At 37.5% G+C, this 19,010-nt stretch overlaps 1 protein-coding gene across 1 annotated transcript in view; it reads left to right on the top strand.

Moving 5' to 3' along the window:
- Positions 1–7,060, top strand: part of kcnh8 (potassium voltage-gated channel, subfamily H (eag-related), member 8) — a gene marked incomplete at both ends in the record, with an annotated part of 29,857 nt that extends 22,797 nt beyond the window's left edge. The window contains 5 exons of the mRNA XM_079485055.1: positions 817–1,031; positions 2,631–2,848; positions 2,973–3,088; positions 3,790–3,845; positions 6,605–7,060. Of these exons, the coding sequence (XP_079341181.1) occupies positions 817–1,031; positions 2,631–2,848; positions 2,973–3,088; positions 3,790–3,845; positions 6,605–7,060 (1,061 nt within the window). The remainder of the gene's footprint in view (positions 1–816; positions 1,032–2,630; positions 2,849–2,972; positions 3,089–3,789; positions 3,846–6,604) is intronic.
- Between the last annotated feature and the right edge of the window lie 11,950 nt (positions 7,061–19,010).

The raw sequence follows: 19,010 nt of genomic DNA, 5'->3' as shown, positions 1-19,010 counted from the left end.
AACTTAATGATGTGAGGGACCCCCAAATATGATGGATCCCCTTCCTTAAATACAATTCTGAAAAGTGTCTACCACGAAAGTAGAGATAAACACTTAGAAATAAATACGAACATTTCTAAATGAAACATTTATAATGTTCAGTAGGCTCTACAATTTATGGTTTCTCTGAAAATTTCTGGGGACCCCTTGAGCCTTCTGGAGGCCGCCTGGAGATTCTGTAGATTTTCTCATGCTAGTTTTACAGCGCAAATATCAATGAACTGTTATGAAGCAAAACACAACTGCCTATCATTATGTGAAAATTTTGTGAAGAGTGAGTCCGGTTCTGAGGGGCCGTGTGTTCATGTGGTACAAGCAGCTCAATGTGATGGGTCACTCTCTCTGTGAGACTTCACACACACAGCAGCCTCATCAGACAGAATAGCAAATGTGTGAAGAAAATATAATCTCCATCTTCCTGTTGGTCCTGCCTGTGTGTGTGTTTGTGTTATCATCACTATAAGAATTCTGACAGGAAAAAACACTTTCTCATCCTTTACTATCCCGCTGACAGAGGAAGGACTCTCTGACATTGAATTCTGCTGAAGCTCCAGTTTTAAACGAAAATGACCATCAGATTATAAAATGTTACTTCTGCACTAAACAAAAGATACATTTGAAACAGTTGTTGCCAAAATGTACACAGTGACAAGTCTCATCTTGTGATTGGCTCACACAGGACATATTTTAATACCGGGTGTGAACTTTTTGATACGTGACAGACAAAAATCTATAATGGTGTGTGTGGTTTTCTTTTTGGTTTGCGTGCTCAACCAGGCAAGGGCGACCTGATTGGCGCAAACATGTCCATGGGTGACCTTGTCATAAAGACGAACGCTGACGTGAAGGCTCTGACGTACTGCGACTTGCAGTGCATCAATCTGAGGGGTCTGTATGAGGTGCTTGACCTGTATCCCGAATACTCCCACCGCTTTGTTCAAGACATCACTCAAGATCTCACCTACAACCTGAGAGAAGGTCAAGAGAGCCACGTAAGTCTCCACACGACTGAGCTGCTGTTTATTCTAAGGAGTTTGTAAGCCTTGCACATCTTTCTTTTGAGAAAAGGATGTTTTAACAGACTTCATCAGAGTGAGCCAGGTACGTTTGCAGAATGCTATCAAGTTTTTTGTTTAAATTGCACAGAGCACATTTGAATTGCTGCACTTTTTTTATTTTGTAACTACGATATCCAGAATGTCCAGCGAGACCGTGGACAAAGCTCCTCCTCACCTGTCAATCACTCTGCACTTATCCACTAACACTGCTGTGTTGACTATAATAGCTCCGGGCTCATTTCCCTAACAATGATCTACCTCCCGCCTCATTTGCCTAATGAGGAAAGCTAAGAACACTACAGCTCGGAAACAGCAGGGAGAGAGAAGGAGAAATTGATGATGACGATCATCATCTTCTTCATTCCCTGCCCTTCCATGCCTGAAGCAGTAAAAAGAGAGGGAGCGGAGAACAGCGTGTTGTGGAGAGAGAGAGAGAGAGAGAGAGAGGGGAGGATGGGTTATCGGAGGTTATTGAAGTGCCGGATGACTGACTGCTTTTGGAAACCGCCGCTCTTTCAATTACAGTGTAGAGAGCTCAATTATTCAAGAGGGAAAATGACCAAATTAGTCTTAGAAAAGTGTAATTAATCAGGTATATATAGAATGAGGGAGGAGAGCGAGATTGAAAGCGTGCGAGACGGGGAATACCCTGGCGTTCGCTTTGTTTTACCTCTTGACTTCTCCAGCACCTTTCAGCGACTGACATTTAAAGCGTTCTATAAATGGAGATTGTTATTTCCAGGCGAGTTTTGCAGTGTAATTGGCAATGTTTGTGAGAACAGCGACGTGTAAAGATGCAAAATCCATTACGAGAACTATAATTGACCAGAAACACTTCAGCGTCTCTCTGTATGACTACAGGCTAAAGATCATTGTAAGGTATTATCAAAGCTGCCTGGTCAAATAAGGTCAAACAAGCAAGGTCAAAGTTCAGGTGACCGTAACCTTAACATGAGTTTTACATAAGGACATTGTTTGGCTTTTTTTGCTGTTACATGTTTTAATTTAATTGGTCCTTGAGGGAATGTTTGTATACAGCAGGGTTTAAAAGTCTGAATCCACATGTAAGTTAAATGTTGAAAATAATGAACATTTTTTAAATGGCTTACTAGAGAGACAAAATGTCTTTTTCATATCTACAGGCATCTTCATCAATATTTAAGACCACGTCGAATGATGTAAACAACCAGAAGAACTTACTGAAGTGTATTGTTTTAACACTTTACAAACATTTGAACAAAATGCAACCAAGAGAATATGTATATCCCATTTAAGAAGGTAATATCTTTAAAATAAATAAAAAAGATGGAAGTGCTTCAGGACCAGTGATTACATCTTGTGAAGTGGACTATAATGTGTCAAAGTCGAAGTGAACTAGCACTGTCAAATTACCTGTGCTTTCTTAAACCTGTCTGATTCATTGTTAATAATATGATGATAATCCTCATTTTTATGCTGAGTCATCCAGTCATTTTACATTCATCTTGCCTCACACTTCCATTTATTTGAGAATAACAGCACCTTTGTCCACAGTTGGAGGGACGGGGAAACGGAGACGTGATCCAGTGCTATCCACCAATAGCCGAGCAGCCAGATGAGCTAGATGATGAAGATGACGAACAGAAACAATATCTCAGCGGTGGAACCAAACAAAAAACCTACACACAGAAAAACGATCACCGAACCAGCAAAAAGCTTCACATTCAGCACACCGCTGTTCCAAAGCCTGACCTCGCTAATCTCAGTCCAAGGTCTGTACACACCTACACGCACATGAGAGTCCGTTAAGACACAGACATAAGCATTTTTGCATATATGGATTTCAACTTGCTCACTGATGCATTATGGGTAAGAGTTGTATTTATGTGTGTTCAGGGTTGTAGATGGAACTGAGGACAACGATGGTGCAGAAAATTCCCATACCTTCATATTTTCCTCTGGTCACCAGCACACCATCAGTAGTCCAGCTAATACCACCACAAGTGCTGCGGGTGTGTAAATGTGACCTTTATAGGTTTTATTGATTTTTTCAATCAACTTTTAATGTTTGCGGTTTTTGTGTTAAATTTTGTTAACTCTTATGCAATTTTGTTATTTTATCTATTTTAATCAATCATTTTATTGCCAAATCTTAGACTTATTTTAGTAAAATTTTCATCTAGCTTTAAGTTTTACAAATAATATTCATGAATCTTTTTTTCTTTCAATTAAACAGAAATCTTTCAATGATTTTCGTTAATAGTCGTTTTTATAGGCACAGTGAGATTTGTGGAAAGGTTTGTCACAATCAAACATAACGTAACAATATTTCTTTCAATATTATTATTGCAAATTTTTACATGTTTTACTATTGTAAAGGTTGTTTTTTAGCCCCCCCCCCCAAGTCAATTCTGTCATCATTGACTTTTTATTTGTTTATTCTATGTTGTACACCCAAAACTCTCATGTTACCTCAGAAATCTTTGAATGTAACACGTGCAGGCTTCTTTTCGAAGCTTGGCAGGGTGAATCACCGTCCGTTTTATTTATTTTGTGTTGCTTGAAAGAAAGAAAATAACAAATGTAATGAGTATGAATAAATGATGACCGAATTTTATTTTTGGTTAAACTTTTCCTTTAAGTCTTCATAAAAAGCTTTCATTGGTTGTGTTATCAATGTGTGCAGTTTGACAGAACTGATTTTTCTCTGTAGAATTAGCAGCAAAATCAGAGGAGACCAGAGGACAGTTACGCCATCTCAACCAAGAGGTACAGTCAATTTATGACTTCATAACTGAAATGCTTATTTTAATTTTGTAATATTAATTAAGTGAGGGTCTATGCTTTGTCTTTTTAAAACGCCGTTCTGAATATGGGTGACAGTGGTAAATGTAAGTACTGAGCCAGCTTGGTTCAGGTGAGCTCCTGGTGTCAGATACCCACAAGCCATATGGCAAGCTGCTGCAAGAGAGAAAAGGGGTTGTTATTCAAACACTAGAGGACATAAAACTCATTAGATGAAGAAAGTAGGGCTGGCCCCATGATGATGAAAGAGCTTTACCAAATGCCCTTGAACCCTCTCTAGGGCTCACTGTGGCTTCCCACATACTGTATATTTATCATTACATGAAATTTAATGTAAACTCAGATGAAGTGAATGAGTTGTGGATGGAGTTTCACTTTGTTTTCAGTACAAATCCCATAAAAATTGTATCAAAGACCGTGGAAGTCTTACTGTCATTCTGAGTATCAGATTTTGCAGAGAATTGTGAAGAAGTATATAACTTGTGCTGGATTTCTGGAAACTGAAAACTGAGTAGTAGAGTATAGTCTTTTGATGTATATGTATATAAATCCATATGACAGTTTTGATTTTCAGTCCAGGTAATGTCGTGAGAAGAACGCCCCGCTGCTCATTTCTCTATCTCTCTCACTTGTTCACTCACTCACTCACTCACTCACTCGCTCGCTCGCTCGCTCGCTCGCTCACTCACTGACTCTGTCCTGTACTTGACTATATATTTTTGACAGCTGGCCTCTCAGTGTGATTTTGTTGTAATCCATGCTTGGTTCGGACTACCAGGAGGTTGAGGGCTCTCTTCCTGTTGTCTCTTTTTTTTGTTTTAAGCTGCTACGTACCTCGCTGCCTCTGATGGCATTTATGGATCATTACCCAATTATACTCATTATTTAGTATTAGCACTTTCTGGCACGATTCTAGGGGTAGCTGCCAAATCTTTGCCCATCTGAGTCTGGACCATCACAAAAAAGATCAGTCTAAGATCACGGTGGACATGCACTCTTAAAAAAAGGTGCTTCAAAAGGCTCTTCGATGCCATAGAAGAAGCTGTTGGTTCCATAAAGAACCTCTGAAGAACCTTTTTCACAGAAGGTTCTTTGTGGCGAAAAAAGGTTCTTCAGATTATAAACCTTTGACTGAATGGTTCTTTATGGAACCAAAAACGGGTATTATAGCATCGCTTTTAAGCACCTTTATTTTTAAGGGTGTGATTTTGAGAACTGTTTGTTTAAATCAGACTATACACAGTTCAGAAAAATGAGACAAATTAAGAATTGAAATTAAATGAAGTCTAACCAAAGTTTGGTTGCATTATAACATCGAACTGTGTAAGATAACTGTAAGATTTATAGTTGTCTGAACGCTTTTCTATGAATGCTATTTTTAATGTCATTTTGAGTCATAAACCCAGTTTACTGCACTGGTTCATCTCACAGACTTATAGGCATAACTAGCAGTAACATTTATGTTCAAGTTTAATGATGTCTAATTAAGATTTCTGAATTATTCATTCTTTCATTCAAAAACCTTCATTTCTGTGACACAAAATGGCCTGTTTTAATAAAACCATTTAATAATAAATGACAAGATTGTGTTATATATAGAAAAGGAGTATAAAAACACAGCCCCCTTTTTATTGCTTCAGAATAGTTTTCCACTATATTTTGTGTGACTAGGTTGTGACGTAATTGTTTTTTAAAGAATTAGCTTTGTTATTAGTACCTGGTCAAATAAATTAAGTAAATACTTATACATGTCCTGAAATCAATTATAATTCATGAACTAAAAATCCTTAATAAAAACTAACTAAATATCAATAAGTCAGCAACGTACAATGATGTCTCATAGGAATAAATAAGTAAATAAGACCTCAGTTTCACCTGAAATCAGCTTTGGCTCTAGCAAACAGACAGATGGGTGGGTGCAGTGGGACGGCCCATGGCTGTTTAAGCTCATACACTTCCGGTGCTGTGGGAAACTATTTTAATGTGCTGTCTATTTTTGGTTGATGCAGCTCTTTTGAAATGACTTTAGTATTATTTATAGATAGTATTATATACATATAGATTTGTCAAATGAAAGATGTTGGCCAAGCAGAACACACAAATGGGATTAATAAACCATAGCTATTCTGCTCACCCAAAAACATTTACTGGCTTTCATGTTGTTTTGAATCCAATCCATATGACTTTTCTACTTTTGTAAATTGAATGTACTTTAAATAGACAAAGAAAATGTCTGCTTGTAATGTGGAATGACCAGATTTATTTTGAAATAAAATACAACAATAGTACACTCTTAAAATTTAGATGTAAAGTAATGTAATTTTTTATATTTACATGTTTTTTTAATAATAAAATAAAGTATACATTATCAAATGAAATATATAAATGCAATTATATAAATGTATTGATTTAGCCTTGTGAAGAAATGGCACAGTACAGTTTTTATAATTCGCCCCATTTTTACAGCCAAGCTGGCATTCTTAATTCTGACATTGTTTTATTAACCATGTGCTGGGAAACATTAATCATACAATACAACACAAATGTATCATGTGCACTGCCCTACATACCATAATATATATGTGTATTGTAATAAAAAATGATGACAGCTAAAATTCCACTAAACAAAAACCTTGTATAATTTATTTTTCAGATCTATGAACACCAATGTGATTTCTTCAAAAGCTTGAATGCAATTGACATCTGTTTATAATGTGTTACAGGTGAACTCTCTAGGAAGAGAAGTGGCCGAGCTGGGACGAGTCATGCGCAGTCTTGCTTTTCTCATTGAATCCATGATGGCCTCTCCTCCCGTCCCGTTCCAGGGACAGGGTTCCTCCTGGGCCAGCCCACCCTTTCCTTCGCCAATGCACCCTGGGATACATTCAGGAGGACTAATGTCGCTATCACTCAGAGCGCAAGAACTGCAACGACCCACCCTCTCTCCTGGCGCCTCGGCTGGATCTTTTCCTGTCACGCTTTCTGCTTCCCCCCATACGGACAGATCCAAAGATCCCTTACTGGACTACCACAGTGCAGTCGCTCGGACCCGATCACAGAGTTTGGAAACACCCGTTCTTGATCATCACCGACACATTTTGTACACCCCTGGGACATTACCCAGAGCTGGACAAACATCATTGGGGGACGGGCAGGATTTCATGTCTCTGGGCTTGTAGCAATCAACCTTTAAAAGGGAATCGTGTGGACGTTCTAGTGGATACTGCGTGTTGACCTGGACTCAGGACTGGACTGATGAGATGAGTGATACACACGCCGCCAAAGCCATGGAGCAGTGGTTCCTTTGGAGATATACATGTTTACCATCTCAGTTTTAAAGATAATCTTTCTGAAGGCATGTCTTTCGATGTTAGAAACTAAAGGGATATCTCTAACCAGAAGAGCTGGTTTCTCAACGGCAGAGATGTTCATTCACCTGATGTTCATTGTGTCCCTTCTAGATCCCCATCAACATCTGTGTATCGCCCAGAAATGTTTTTTAGAAACAGATTACTCAATAAACTCCAATTTTATGCTTTTACTTGAGGGAAAAGAGGCTAGAAGTGCTGCAGGTTATCTGTTCTTCTGAAGTGTCTGGACGTTAACGCTCAAGATAAGTGAAATGAGAACTTTCTAAGCAAGCCCCTTGATACAAAAAAGTCTACGATTTTGCTGCTTATCGAGCCTATTTACAGTCAAATGCATGCTTATAAATATAAGTTCATTGCATGAGGACGATTCATTTTTAGATTGACTGACCATAGGCTCCGGCATTGTGCGACGTACCTCAAATGACAAAAACAGTTTGAATCAATATCGTCGCTGTCTTTTCAGATCCTTGGATGGCCACATGTGCTGTTTTTCAGGAAACAGAAAAACACTACATTTAAAAATTATTAAATGCTGTATTGTCAAAGTTGACAAGTACTTTATACAAGTTAGATATTTGCAAAACCAAGTAAGAAACATAAAGGGTGACTAACAATGATTGATAGCAAAAACAATCACGAGACATGGAGATACGAGGTTTGCCAAGGACAGCAGCGATATGTTATTCTGTTCCTTAGTGCCTATTATAGACTACTTTCTCCTGTAATGATGACAGATAACCCTTGTGGAGTGAAAAATATGCTCTACCTGCTTGCTTAGTTTTGTGTAGTTGCAAGAGTACCCAAATAATAGCTTTGCAGAGGGTTTTGGGCCTTGTTTTGCTAATTTAGGGAATATAAAATGCAAGTTTGTAATAGTCAAGCATGAGGAAAGATTGCATTTTTGAGGCCAACTTTGCCTTGTCCAGTCCGAGTCACACACTTAAGTGGAATCTTGTCGCTTTGAATTGATGTCAGAGATCTGCGATATCTCTTTAGTTTCTTTCTCGCCGCTGTTTTTAATTGCATGACTCCAGGAAGGGTGAGACTATACCCTTGCAGTAGGTTATAGAGACACCATGTAGGGTAGTCACCATAGAAGCATGAAGGTCATTTTGACACCATGTCTGTACGTTTTCCTCCCCTTGGCATGCCCCTCAGGGCACAAGAAAGGAACAGCAGGGACAAGTCGCAAACCATGGCTCTGTTCCAAAACCTAGTGAGCTGTCTACAAAGGCAGCATTTTGAGGCACTGCATTTTGGAAAGCTCTGTGGACAAATACGTAAATCCAAGATGGCGGACGGAAAGAGGGCGAGATGTTGATTATATATGTATATTTTGTTCAATAATGAAATGCATCTTGTTTATCCAAATATTTGTTAATCCTGTTTGTTTAATGCTATTAGTGTATCGCATTGCTGGAGCATATTGTCTCCTTTTCTGAGTTTCCTTTTCGAAGCGCCGTGCTGTATCGTTGCAGAGCTTTCAGAAGCGTCCATGATGGTTAGACAGCGAGACAGCTCTCTAGTTTTTGTAATGGAGCTATTGTATGTTTGCTGTACGTGAGTGCATGAATTCGAGTGTGTGTGTGTTTGTTTGGGGGGATGTGGGGTTATAATGCTGTAACCATTATAAAGGCGTATTTCAAGGAATGGGAACTGGGGCAAGAATGATGTGTTCAATGGCTGTGGAGAAATGATGGAGTTTACTTTATTGGTGGAGGATGAATTGACCTGGGGCGGGGGGGATTTGGACGTTCTGTTTGCTTGCTCTTTAGAACCCGGTCTTATGGGATTGGTTGTCGATGGCAAAGTGGCCCCTGTTGTTGTGTCTCCGCCTGGCCCAGACACTGTCTGTCTGCTTTACCTCTCTCTCTCTCTCTCTCTCTCTCTCACTCTCTCACTCTCTTTTTTGTCTGCTCTCACTGTTTGTTTTGCTCACTCCTACTCCTGTTTTCACCCCAATTTAGTCATTAATTTTAAGGGACAGATCGCCCAAAGATGAGTCGTAAATGTAATCATTCCTGTGTCTTTGTGGAACAAAATATATTCAGAGAATGTTCACAGTGTTTTCCACTTTCAAAGAGAGTCAATGAATACATTTTTAAATGAATTACTGATTTTGTTTAGGTGAACCGTCCCTTTAACTATAGAATTTTCATTCTAAAATTCTAGAATTTTCATTCTAAAATTCTGTCTCAGACGTCTGTCTCTCTCTTGCTCTCTTATCTGAAAATTGCATGTCATATTTTATAGTTACAGTCACTGCAAAGGTTGACTGATATAGCCACTACAATATTTATTCTACTTGATGTTTCGGGTATATAAAATGAGATTTCTGGAACTTTTGAAGTATATCTATTATATAATATATTACCTGGACAAGTCCCCAAAAATATTTATAACATTCTTGATTCAGCGTAATGTTTCCTCCCCAGATCTAGACAGACTGTCTTCTTCCAAAACTCATTTTCTTCAACCCTCTGCCAGTCACCCAACGGCAATATGCCAAGCTTGAGCATAGGGGTTTACATTTTTATATTTCTATGAATGTATCAAACTAAAGATGTATTTTTGTACCTCTATAAATGGAGGAAATCTTCTGGAATCATGACAAGATTATGAATGCAATATGTTTGGCTGTTGGTGGAATTGTGGGAATTGTATTTTAATGCAGCAATGTCTCTCAATGCAGATCTCTGTCTCAATAACTTGAAACTATTCTCTCTCCAATACTTTCAGGAATGTAATCACATTATATGAATTCCTTTTGTTTTGATATTATTAGAGAATAACCTGTAATGCAAATAAATGACTACAGCTGTTGGATTAATGCATATGTATTGTGCATGTTTTCGACTGTTGTTTTACCACAGATGTACAACCACAGAAACAATTAAGAGACCTTATTGTATCATTATATTTACTATTTATAGGTATGTGTTTAGGTAAAATGATCATTTTTGTTTTATTATGTGAATTATTAACAAAATTTCTTCCAAATTTCGAATAAAAATATTCTTTCTGTCTGCATTTATTTGCAGAAAATGAAAACTGGAGAAACAGGTAAAAACAGAAAAGAGACTCTGTATTTTTTCCTCAATACCTCAAATACTGTAAAGAAAACAAGCGCATATTCACTTTAACACAATACAACAGCATTATTTGTACATGTATTTAGAGGAAAAGAAATGTATGTGATAACCTTAATTTTCATTACAGTTTACATGTGTCATGTCATGCTGTCAGTCTTTCACATTGCTGTTGTATGACTTTGTCACTCCCGAGGTTTGATTTGGTTCAATTCAACAGATAGACAGGAGTGACTTCAATACATCCAGACTGATTAAATGAACATTTGGAATGGTCTCTTTATTCTGTCCATGGTTGTATATTAAAAAAAGAGACATTTTATTGCTCACAAATTGCTCCTTTATTTCTTGGTTGACCTCATGCCTCATATTAGCTTTGATGTTTTTCCTAAAATGCTTTAAAAGAAATCAAAATAGACAGATTTTTAACATATATTTACAATTATTTATATGGGTTTTGTCAAAATGAATAAAATAGTCACTAAGATAATAAAAAGACCCGAAGTAAACTTGGGCCTTAACATACTCAATCAATTTCAGAGGCGAATGCTTCCAGTTGTGTATACTTGTTTCTCTGACATAACAAACCTCAGGGGCATGTTAACACTGCCAAATGTCACTTCCATTAAACCATAATATTTAGTTGGCAAGCTATAAACGTGTCAAGATGAACTAGCTTGCTCAGCAAAATTCACTTTACAAGGTTTGCGCTGACATTTCAAATGAACTATGGCGGTATAGAATGAACCTATTTGCAAAGAATGCAAAATGTGCAGTGTTAAAAATTCAGTAGTTAAGCTTTGGAGTAAATAACTTGTATTTCAGGCCTTACTGTACATACAATGTACTTTGTCATGGCAAGATTGCGTGTGCGCCTCTCATCATTCATGTCCTTGTTGTGTTTTCTGGCTGTGTGCACGCTTTTGATAGACGTGTTGAAAAGACACAGCACGAAGGCTCACACGCATGCCAGACGCCACCAGCGTGTGTCTTTCCATCTCCACTGCCGCGGTTCATCTGAGGAGAATACCACGTGTTGACAGGTTTCCATGGTTACAGGAACAACCGAAACAAATGGAGAAGAGCTGAGGCAAGGTAAGTCAGAGAGGATCGGAGAAATGGAGAGGGAGTGATGCCGAGATGAGATGAAATAAGCGATAAAGGAATCGGTGGAGTTTTCGACGCATGATGCAAGAAAGAAGGTGATGATGAAAGCTAAAGGCGTGGGTTTGAGGGGATTATTGTAAGGAATTCATGCACCCTGCTGACAATGTCCTTATTGGGAAAGTATTTAAGATGTTTTCATGTCTGTATGAACCGTTCTTTGAACATATGACCAAAATGGCCAGTTACAACTATTCTGTTGTTGTTTGTTCACCCACATTTTGTCGGAAACGCATATGGGTCAATGATTTTATGTGAATAATCACTTTACTGTAGTTTTATTCGTAGTAAGGCCACAGTAACCGCAATTTTACCACACCGTAGTTAAATAGTTTTACTGTAATAAAACCATTGTTAAGTTACCCGAGGGGCATGAATTTACAGAACATACTGTATATAGAAGACTTTAAACTTTAATGACACAAAGAATTATGTTTAAAGGGACGGTTGACCCCAAAATGGAAATTCTGACATCCTTTATTCACCCTCGTTTCATTACTTTCTGTATATGACAATATATTTTGAGAAATATATGGGTGGTTTTGTGTCCATAAAATGGAAGTCAATGGGGGTGGTTTGGTTATCAACATTCTTCAATATAGAAAGCCATTCAGGCTTTGAATGACATGAGGGTTAGTAAATAATGACTCTGTGATTATTCGGTGTCCTTTTTTTACATCAACAGCCCCCATATATAGTGTTTCATTACATGGCAAGAGGAGCTAAGACATTCTCGTGGATGAGTAAATGAGGCCATCATTTTCATTTTCGGATAAATTGTCTTTTTAAATTCTTCGTTTCATCCATTTTTAATTACACAGTAAAACGCAGATTCATTTTCCATTGGACACCTCACATTTTGTGCAGTTATTATCCTGCTTACAGTCTGTACCTGAACCACAGACAAAGACATACAGGACAGGATGAGTATTAGATACACAAAGGAGTGGAGGGGAGGAGGTGTGACGGTGCAGAGACAGCAGTGAATGATATATGAAAAAGCTGAGCCAAAAAGATATTTATAGTTAGATAAAAGAATAGGACACTAGCAATACAGAGAGTAGTGGGAAACGTTTGATTGGCTCCATATTGTTTCTCTACAAGGGACTGGTTTTCTGTTTGTGCGCTCTGATGTGAACAATAAGACTATTCACTATTTTCTGATAGCCCTGACCCAAATACAGAGGCTATTCATCACCCATCTTTTTTTAATGTTTACCATACAGCTCCTCCATTCAAATGAACACATACATGGAGAAAGAAAACCAGAGCCAGTTCGGCAGCACCATTTGGGATTCATCCATTCAAGCATTCGAAACAAGGTCAAAACTTTCTGAGCTATGTTACAAGTACCATATAAAGAAAGTGATGATGAAAGCTAAAGATGGGGTTTGAGGGGCAATTCGATAGATTTGTGTAAAAACGACAAAAAAAACCCAGACCATATTCAAGTTAGTTATTGAGTTTGTGGTGACACAAAAAGTGAATAGTTTTAAAATGGCCATACTCTTGAAATTTAAGGGCTGAGACGGGTAAGTAATCCAATTTGAGTTTGTTAAACTTTAACCATGTCCTCAAACCCTTTTAGTAATCATACAGTTAAGACTTTGTCAGTTTGATTTCAGGTAACAAATCTAAACGAGTGATATATTTTCTCCACTCCAACGCTTACAAATATAAGTAAATTTAAATAAAGTAAAAATTACAATACTCATATTTATTAGTTTTAAAACTTAAATGGTTTAAGGCAGCGGTTATTAATCCTGGTCCTCGCGAACCGCTCTGCACATTTTGTATGTTTCTCTTATCCCTTCACAGGTTTGTTTAATGCGACCATATACGAAAATCCTTTGATATTCTGCCATGATTGCAGTTCGAATTGAGCGTATATGATTCAAAAGGCATTAAAGTGCACAAGGCGAAAAAGTTTCTCTGTATGTGAAGGTGCTGCAGGCAGTCGTTCTCAAACTATTTCCTGTGTGAATGGAGTAGAGAGCAGTGAACACTGTCTGGGGAACATGTCAATCGTTACACAGTTCGTTCATAAGCGCTCTTCTAATGAGCTGGTGATTTAAATCAGGTGTGTTAAACAGAGAGATAATATACACAGCCAGGGGGTCACGAGGACCAAGAATCGCTGGTTTGAGCCAATCGGTTTTCTCAAACGTTTTGAGTTACTGTAACTTGTCAGGTTTTATTTAAATGTTTAGGGGACATTGACGGAAATTTTTAAAATCTTAAATATGTCTAAAAAATGATGTGGAGAAAAAGAAGATTTGTCCCAATATATATTAATTTCTTTCATTGGACCAAATAATAAAAAACAGCCAATAGGAGTCCAGCATGCAGGGACACTTCTTCAGTACTGTTTACAAAGAATTCTTGGATGATACCTTAAGAAACTGGTTAAGAAAAATACAGATTCTAAAGTATAATACTTTTGATTCATTTATTATTTTCACTCGAAATAATTTGTATAGTTACATATGTGATATTCTGTACTTTTGTTAAGTATTCTCACTGTAAATGCGGAAAAAATAAGGAAATGAGTCGTCATAAACATTTGAACAGCAAATGATAACTTGATATTATATTGCCATTAACCAAGGAATGTTTATCAAAGAGAAACTCATGCGATTGGCATAGAGCTGCCAGTTTTCTGGCTGACAGGCCATCACATTTATATTTTGCCTCTTACAGAGACTACAGCTGACAATTTTCTCCTGACATATACCCGTCCAATATTCCAAAGAAGTTGCTTACATCAGATTTAAACCGCTGGACCGTGCTATTCTTAAATTTATGAATGACTGTGTGCATGAGCATACTGTACGCTGTAATGTTTGCTTGTAAACGTCCCCATGTAAGCATTAACAGTTCAGGTGTTGATGAATGACTGTGAAAATGTGTCTCTGTGGAGCTTCTCGCACGCCCGTCAGAAGAGAGTGCAACTGGAATCTGTAATACAGGAGAAGATCAATGGCCTTCAGCACAAGTGATTCTCCTGTGGCCCAACGACTGCTTTAACCCCCCGTGTTTCCGTGGAGCTGTCAGGTAGAGAGCGGAGTCTCATTGTTCAGAGATGAAGCTGAGTGAATCCACCCGCTGATCGTTCACCTGATCCAATCCTTGATATAGAAAGAGATAAATTGCATTGCTCCATATAGCCAATAGAGTCACAATGTACATTTAGGTTATATATAGGTCTTATGCAGTGGTGGAAATTCACTGGTGGGCCTTGGGTTAGGAAAGTATTTTATATTTTTAGATGCAGAAGATCCCACTATATTTATAAAATTTGCCTTTATATTCGAATCGATTTTGAACTGGAATTAACTCTTCACATCTTAAATTTTTCTTTGCAATAGACCGTTTCATCGGACTCGCGTGCCCCTGTCCCAATGTTAACTTCCGTTTTTGTGTTTTTCTAGTGTCCAACAATATAACTACTTATATTTAATGAATGTTAATAATAATTAGTGTTATTATTTTACCTTATAATAATTGTATTATATAAACGATTTGTTGAATTTTGTTGTAGGTTTATTTTATTAAATAAACAATAGAGAATGTGAAGCTGATGTCACGCCCCATGTTGCAGTGGCGCCGCCATCTTGGGAGGATCATACTCCACTACTTTTGTTGTTGTGATATGTACCGTACTTGTTTTGTTCGATATATGGATAAATCGAAAGTGAAAGAACCAGGGGATTTTCCTGAACGACTCTGCGTAATGCTATTGACATTTTTGACACATCAAGACCGACCTACCATACTAACATTTCTTTATAAAACCAGAAAATTAAAACACCGCATGGAACGCCACTGCATTGATCCTCCCAAGATGGCGCAATATTCGACGCGGCTTCTCTAGACTACACTTAACGTATGAATAGAACAAAAAATAATGTAAATAAAACATCGAACAAAATAAGAATTAGCCACATCGTAAATTAGTTACGAATCCCGTAAGATTGAGTTGCAAATGAAACAAATCTACACAGCTTTAAGTTTGTGGTGTAACTCCACGTGAAACGAACAGTAGCCTATAACATTTGATAACAAGCCATTCCATCTCCACATGGCACCTGAACATGCACCACATCTAGACGTTTTGATAAACTCAGCTCGGGTGGACTCTGGCAGTGCTGAAATTGCTTCGTGAGCGTCTCGTGCAATTGTTAAATCGGCGCGAGCGCTGTGCTTCGGTCGTCAATCAACCCTTCATCCTTCCCTTGAGCTCAAGGGCTTCAGCGGGAGAGCTAAATTGGTTCGAGCATCATCGCTGCCGCTGTCGCCGGCTTTGCTGAATGTTTCGGGTGCGTTTTTTGCTCGCGGTGCAGAACACGAGGCTGTCTTCTGTCATCCTGTTCCTTTTCCAGTTTCTGGGGACAGAAGCGAGCCACTCAATGAGTGAATGATATGAAAAGCTTTTTAAATGCACATTCAAATGAGGAAGTTGTGTATAAAGAGTTCGGCTTGCCGGAGATATCAGAAATAACAAACGTTTGAACAGAAGGTTCAATTGAAGACAGACAGAAAACAAGCTTGACTCCTTGACAAAACGATCTGTTTAAAGGGACAGATTTACTAACACTACAGCATGAGCAATACTCAGTTCATAAATGCTTTGTCTCAAACAGGCTAGATGGTTTGGAGAGAACAGTTTACATTGCGATAAAGCGAGAAAGAAATTAAGCTTTGAGTAACTTGTTCTTTGTGGAACCAAAAAAGTTTTTTTGTATATGGCATTGCTGTGAAGAACCTGTTTATTCATTAAAAAAATACATTTGCAGTCATACATTTCTTCCCCACAAAAAACAAAGACTTTACAATGGATTACCTATTTACTACATAGAGTATATAATGCCATGCTTCTCAGAAACAATTGGCTTCTGGACATTTGTGATGTCCACCAATCTGGATGTCCTTCGACCTTTGATTTTATTTATACTGTATATAGAAAAAAACTGCATGGATACAGAACTCTGACAGTAGCCGGTAGCCTATGACCATGACCTACATACTTTACATTAATAGATCAGAACATACTAACAACAAAGGTTAACATGGAGAAATATGGATCCCGATATAGACTTAAAGGGATAGTTTACCCAAAAACTTGAATTATGTCATTATTTACTCACCCTATTGTCATTTCAGATCTGTAATACTTTGTTCCGCAGAACACGAAAGAAGATATTCTGAAGAAAGTTGGTTACTGAACAGTGCCGGTACCCATTCACTTTTACTGTATGGACACAAAACCATGCAAGTGAATAGGTGCCAGTTAACAACATTCTTCAAAATATCTTCTTTCGTGTTCTCCGGAAGAAAGAAAGTCATAGGTTTGTAATGAAACAGGGGTGTGTAAATGATGACAGAATTTTCATTCTTGCGTGAATCATCACTTTACAGATAATTAGCACTTCATTATAGAGTTTGTTTTTACACGAGGTTGTGCTGTGCTGAGCGAGATGTGTGTGTTCACATAATTGAAAACCAGCAGAACAGAATCAACAAGCGCTTTCAGGTGCAGCTGACAGATCCATTTCAAGAGCTGTACAGGGATGTGATGCTTGCCGATAAGAATGCAAGAGGCAATGATAAGGAACCAGGTTCTGCAATGGTTTCATCCTGTAATAGATAGTTTGTGTTCTTCAAATGTTCTTCCTAATACTATAGTATTTGCAAATGACTTGCATATCATGGTTCATGTCTTCATGTCTAAATCGTATTGGCTACTTTTTGAAAAGCATCAAGCAATATGTAGCACCGATTTTCTACCTGCTCTTCATAGGCATGTCGTGGTTTCCGTACAGTTGGTTGAGATAAGTGTGTGATGTCTGTGTCTGCAAAATACAGAAACAGCATGATTCTGCATGTAAATGAAAGAGAAAAAAGAGGATGAGATATATGAGGTAGCGAGAATGACCTGCATGTCCATGTGTCTCATTTTTTCTGTAATCTCAGGCATGTAATTCTTTCATGCTGAATTTTAATAAGATAATGTGCTTCATGTTTCACATACTGCCACATTTACAGGTCTTATGAATGGCCTGTCAGAGGAATACATGAATATATAACATCGCAAATCACGATTAAACCCATTATTGCCACAAATCCTCAAAGGCGTAAACCAGAATGTAAGAATGTAAACCCTTATATCCTCACATTGTATTCAATAAAAGAATGACAATATAAGCATTTTTCTTTTGGTCTGATTTACCTTTAAAACCATTGTATTGTATTTTACATTGACACTACTAATATGTTTAGCCACAAAGAATCACAAAAATTGAAAATATTAGAAACTATTACAATCATAGTGAGATCATATGCATTTTTGTCTGATTTAATAGTTTTTGACCAGGTTATAGTTTTGTCTTCAGGCATTGCGATATTCTCACATTTAATATTGTGTCACATTAATATAAAAATTCTTTGGTCTTTATTCTATTGAGACTGATTAAAGTCCCATTGGACCCAACAGGGACCACAATTAGGCTACAACAGCAATCCCATGTAATCATGACACCGTAGGTCATAACGGCAGCTGGTGGGGTTTGAGCATTAACCTTTTCTTCTAGAAAAGAAACTGTAACAGCTAAGAAGAAGATTGTTTCTTTGATAAGCTAATGCAATTTCAACATTTAAGTACTATAAGATGTGTACTGTGAAGGGGTGTGTGTTTTAATGTATATTCATATCCAAAAAAGTTGTCAGTAATAATTGCTCACAAGCGTATAACGCACATTTGTATAAATTGACTGTAAACATTTTTTGAATAAAAAACAGATTACTGTATTGTCAGATGACTAAATTAATTTGACAAAAAATATATAATTTTTTGTAATTGACAAAAAGAAACACTGAAGGTCTGGTTGGATTAAAGCTGTTGCACGAAATCCTTGAATGAAACTGCGAATTCAGCAATTTTGGTGTTGGTTTATTGATTGATAATCTGGCAAATTGCTTCAGTTACAGCAACAGAACCCTTTCGATCATTCAGCACCTGCTTTATATGACACCTGTGCTTCCCATGATCCATTGGGAACTGTCCACTGCTTGACATATGGAACCAATTTGGTTGTGCTCCAATTCGTCTTCATTTTAAGTTTGAACCACACAGTGCCATTCCGAGACTATTATATATCACATACACTATCAGGGGTCATGTTTGTGTGCAGCGTTTTATTTTAAAGAGCAATTATAGTTTACACTCAAAGCCATTTCCGACAACTATAATGAACACAAACTCTGAAATGATTCCAGCAATTAGAGCAAACATTGATCTTTTTGATCTGGTAAACGGTTGTGCTTATAAAGGGAGATTAGAAAGGCAAATGTTTAAGAGAGAAATCTCACTATTTAAGCTTCAGTTTAAACGATTCTAGTACATCGTTATTCTAGTTTATCAAAAGAGCCGCACTTTATGAAAATAGTTAACAAGGATTGGAAATCCAAACATTTAAAGCTAAAACTTCTAGTAGCTTCAAGTGGAT

Source organism: Barbatula barbatula (genome assembly GCF_947034865.1).
Source record: "Barbatula barbatula genome assembly, chromosome: 21".
Classification (NCBI taxonomy): domain Eukaryota; kingdom Metazoa; phylum Chordata; class Actinopteri; order Cypriniformes; family Nemacheilidae; genus Barbatula; species Barbatula barbatula.
This window is presented reverse-complemented; position numbering and strand designations above follow the sequence as displayed.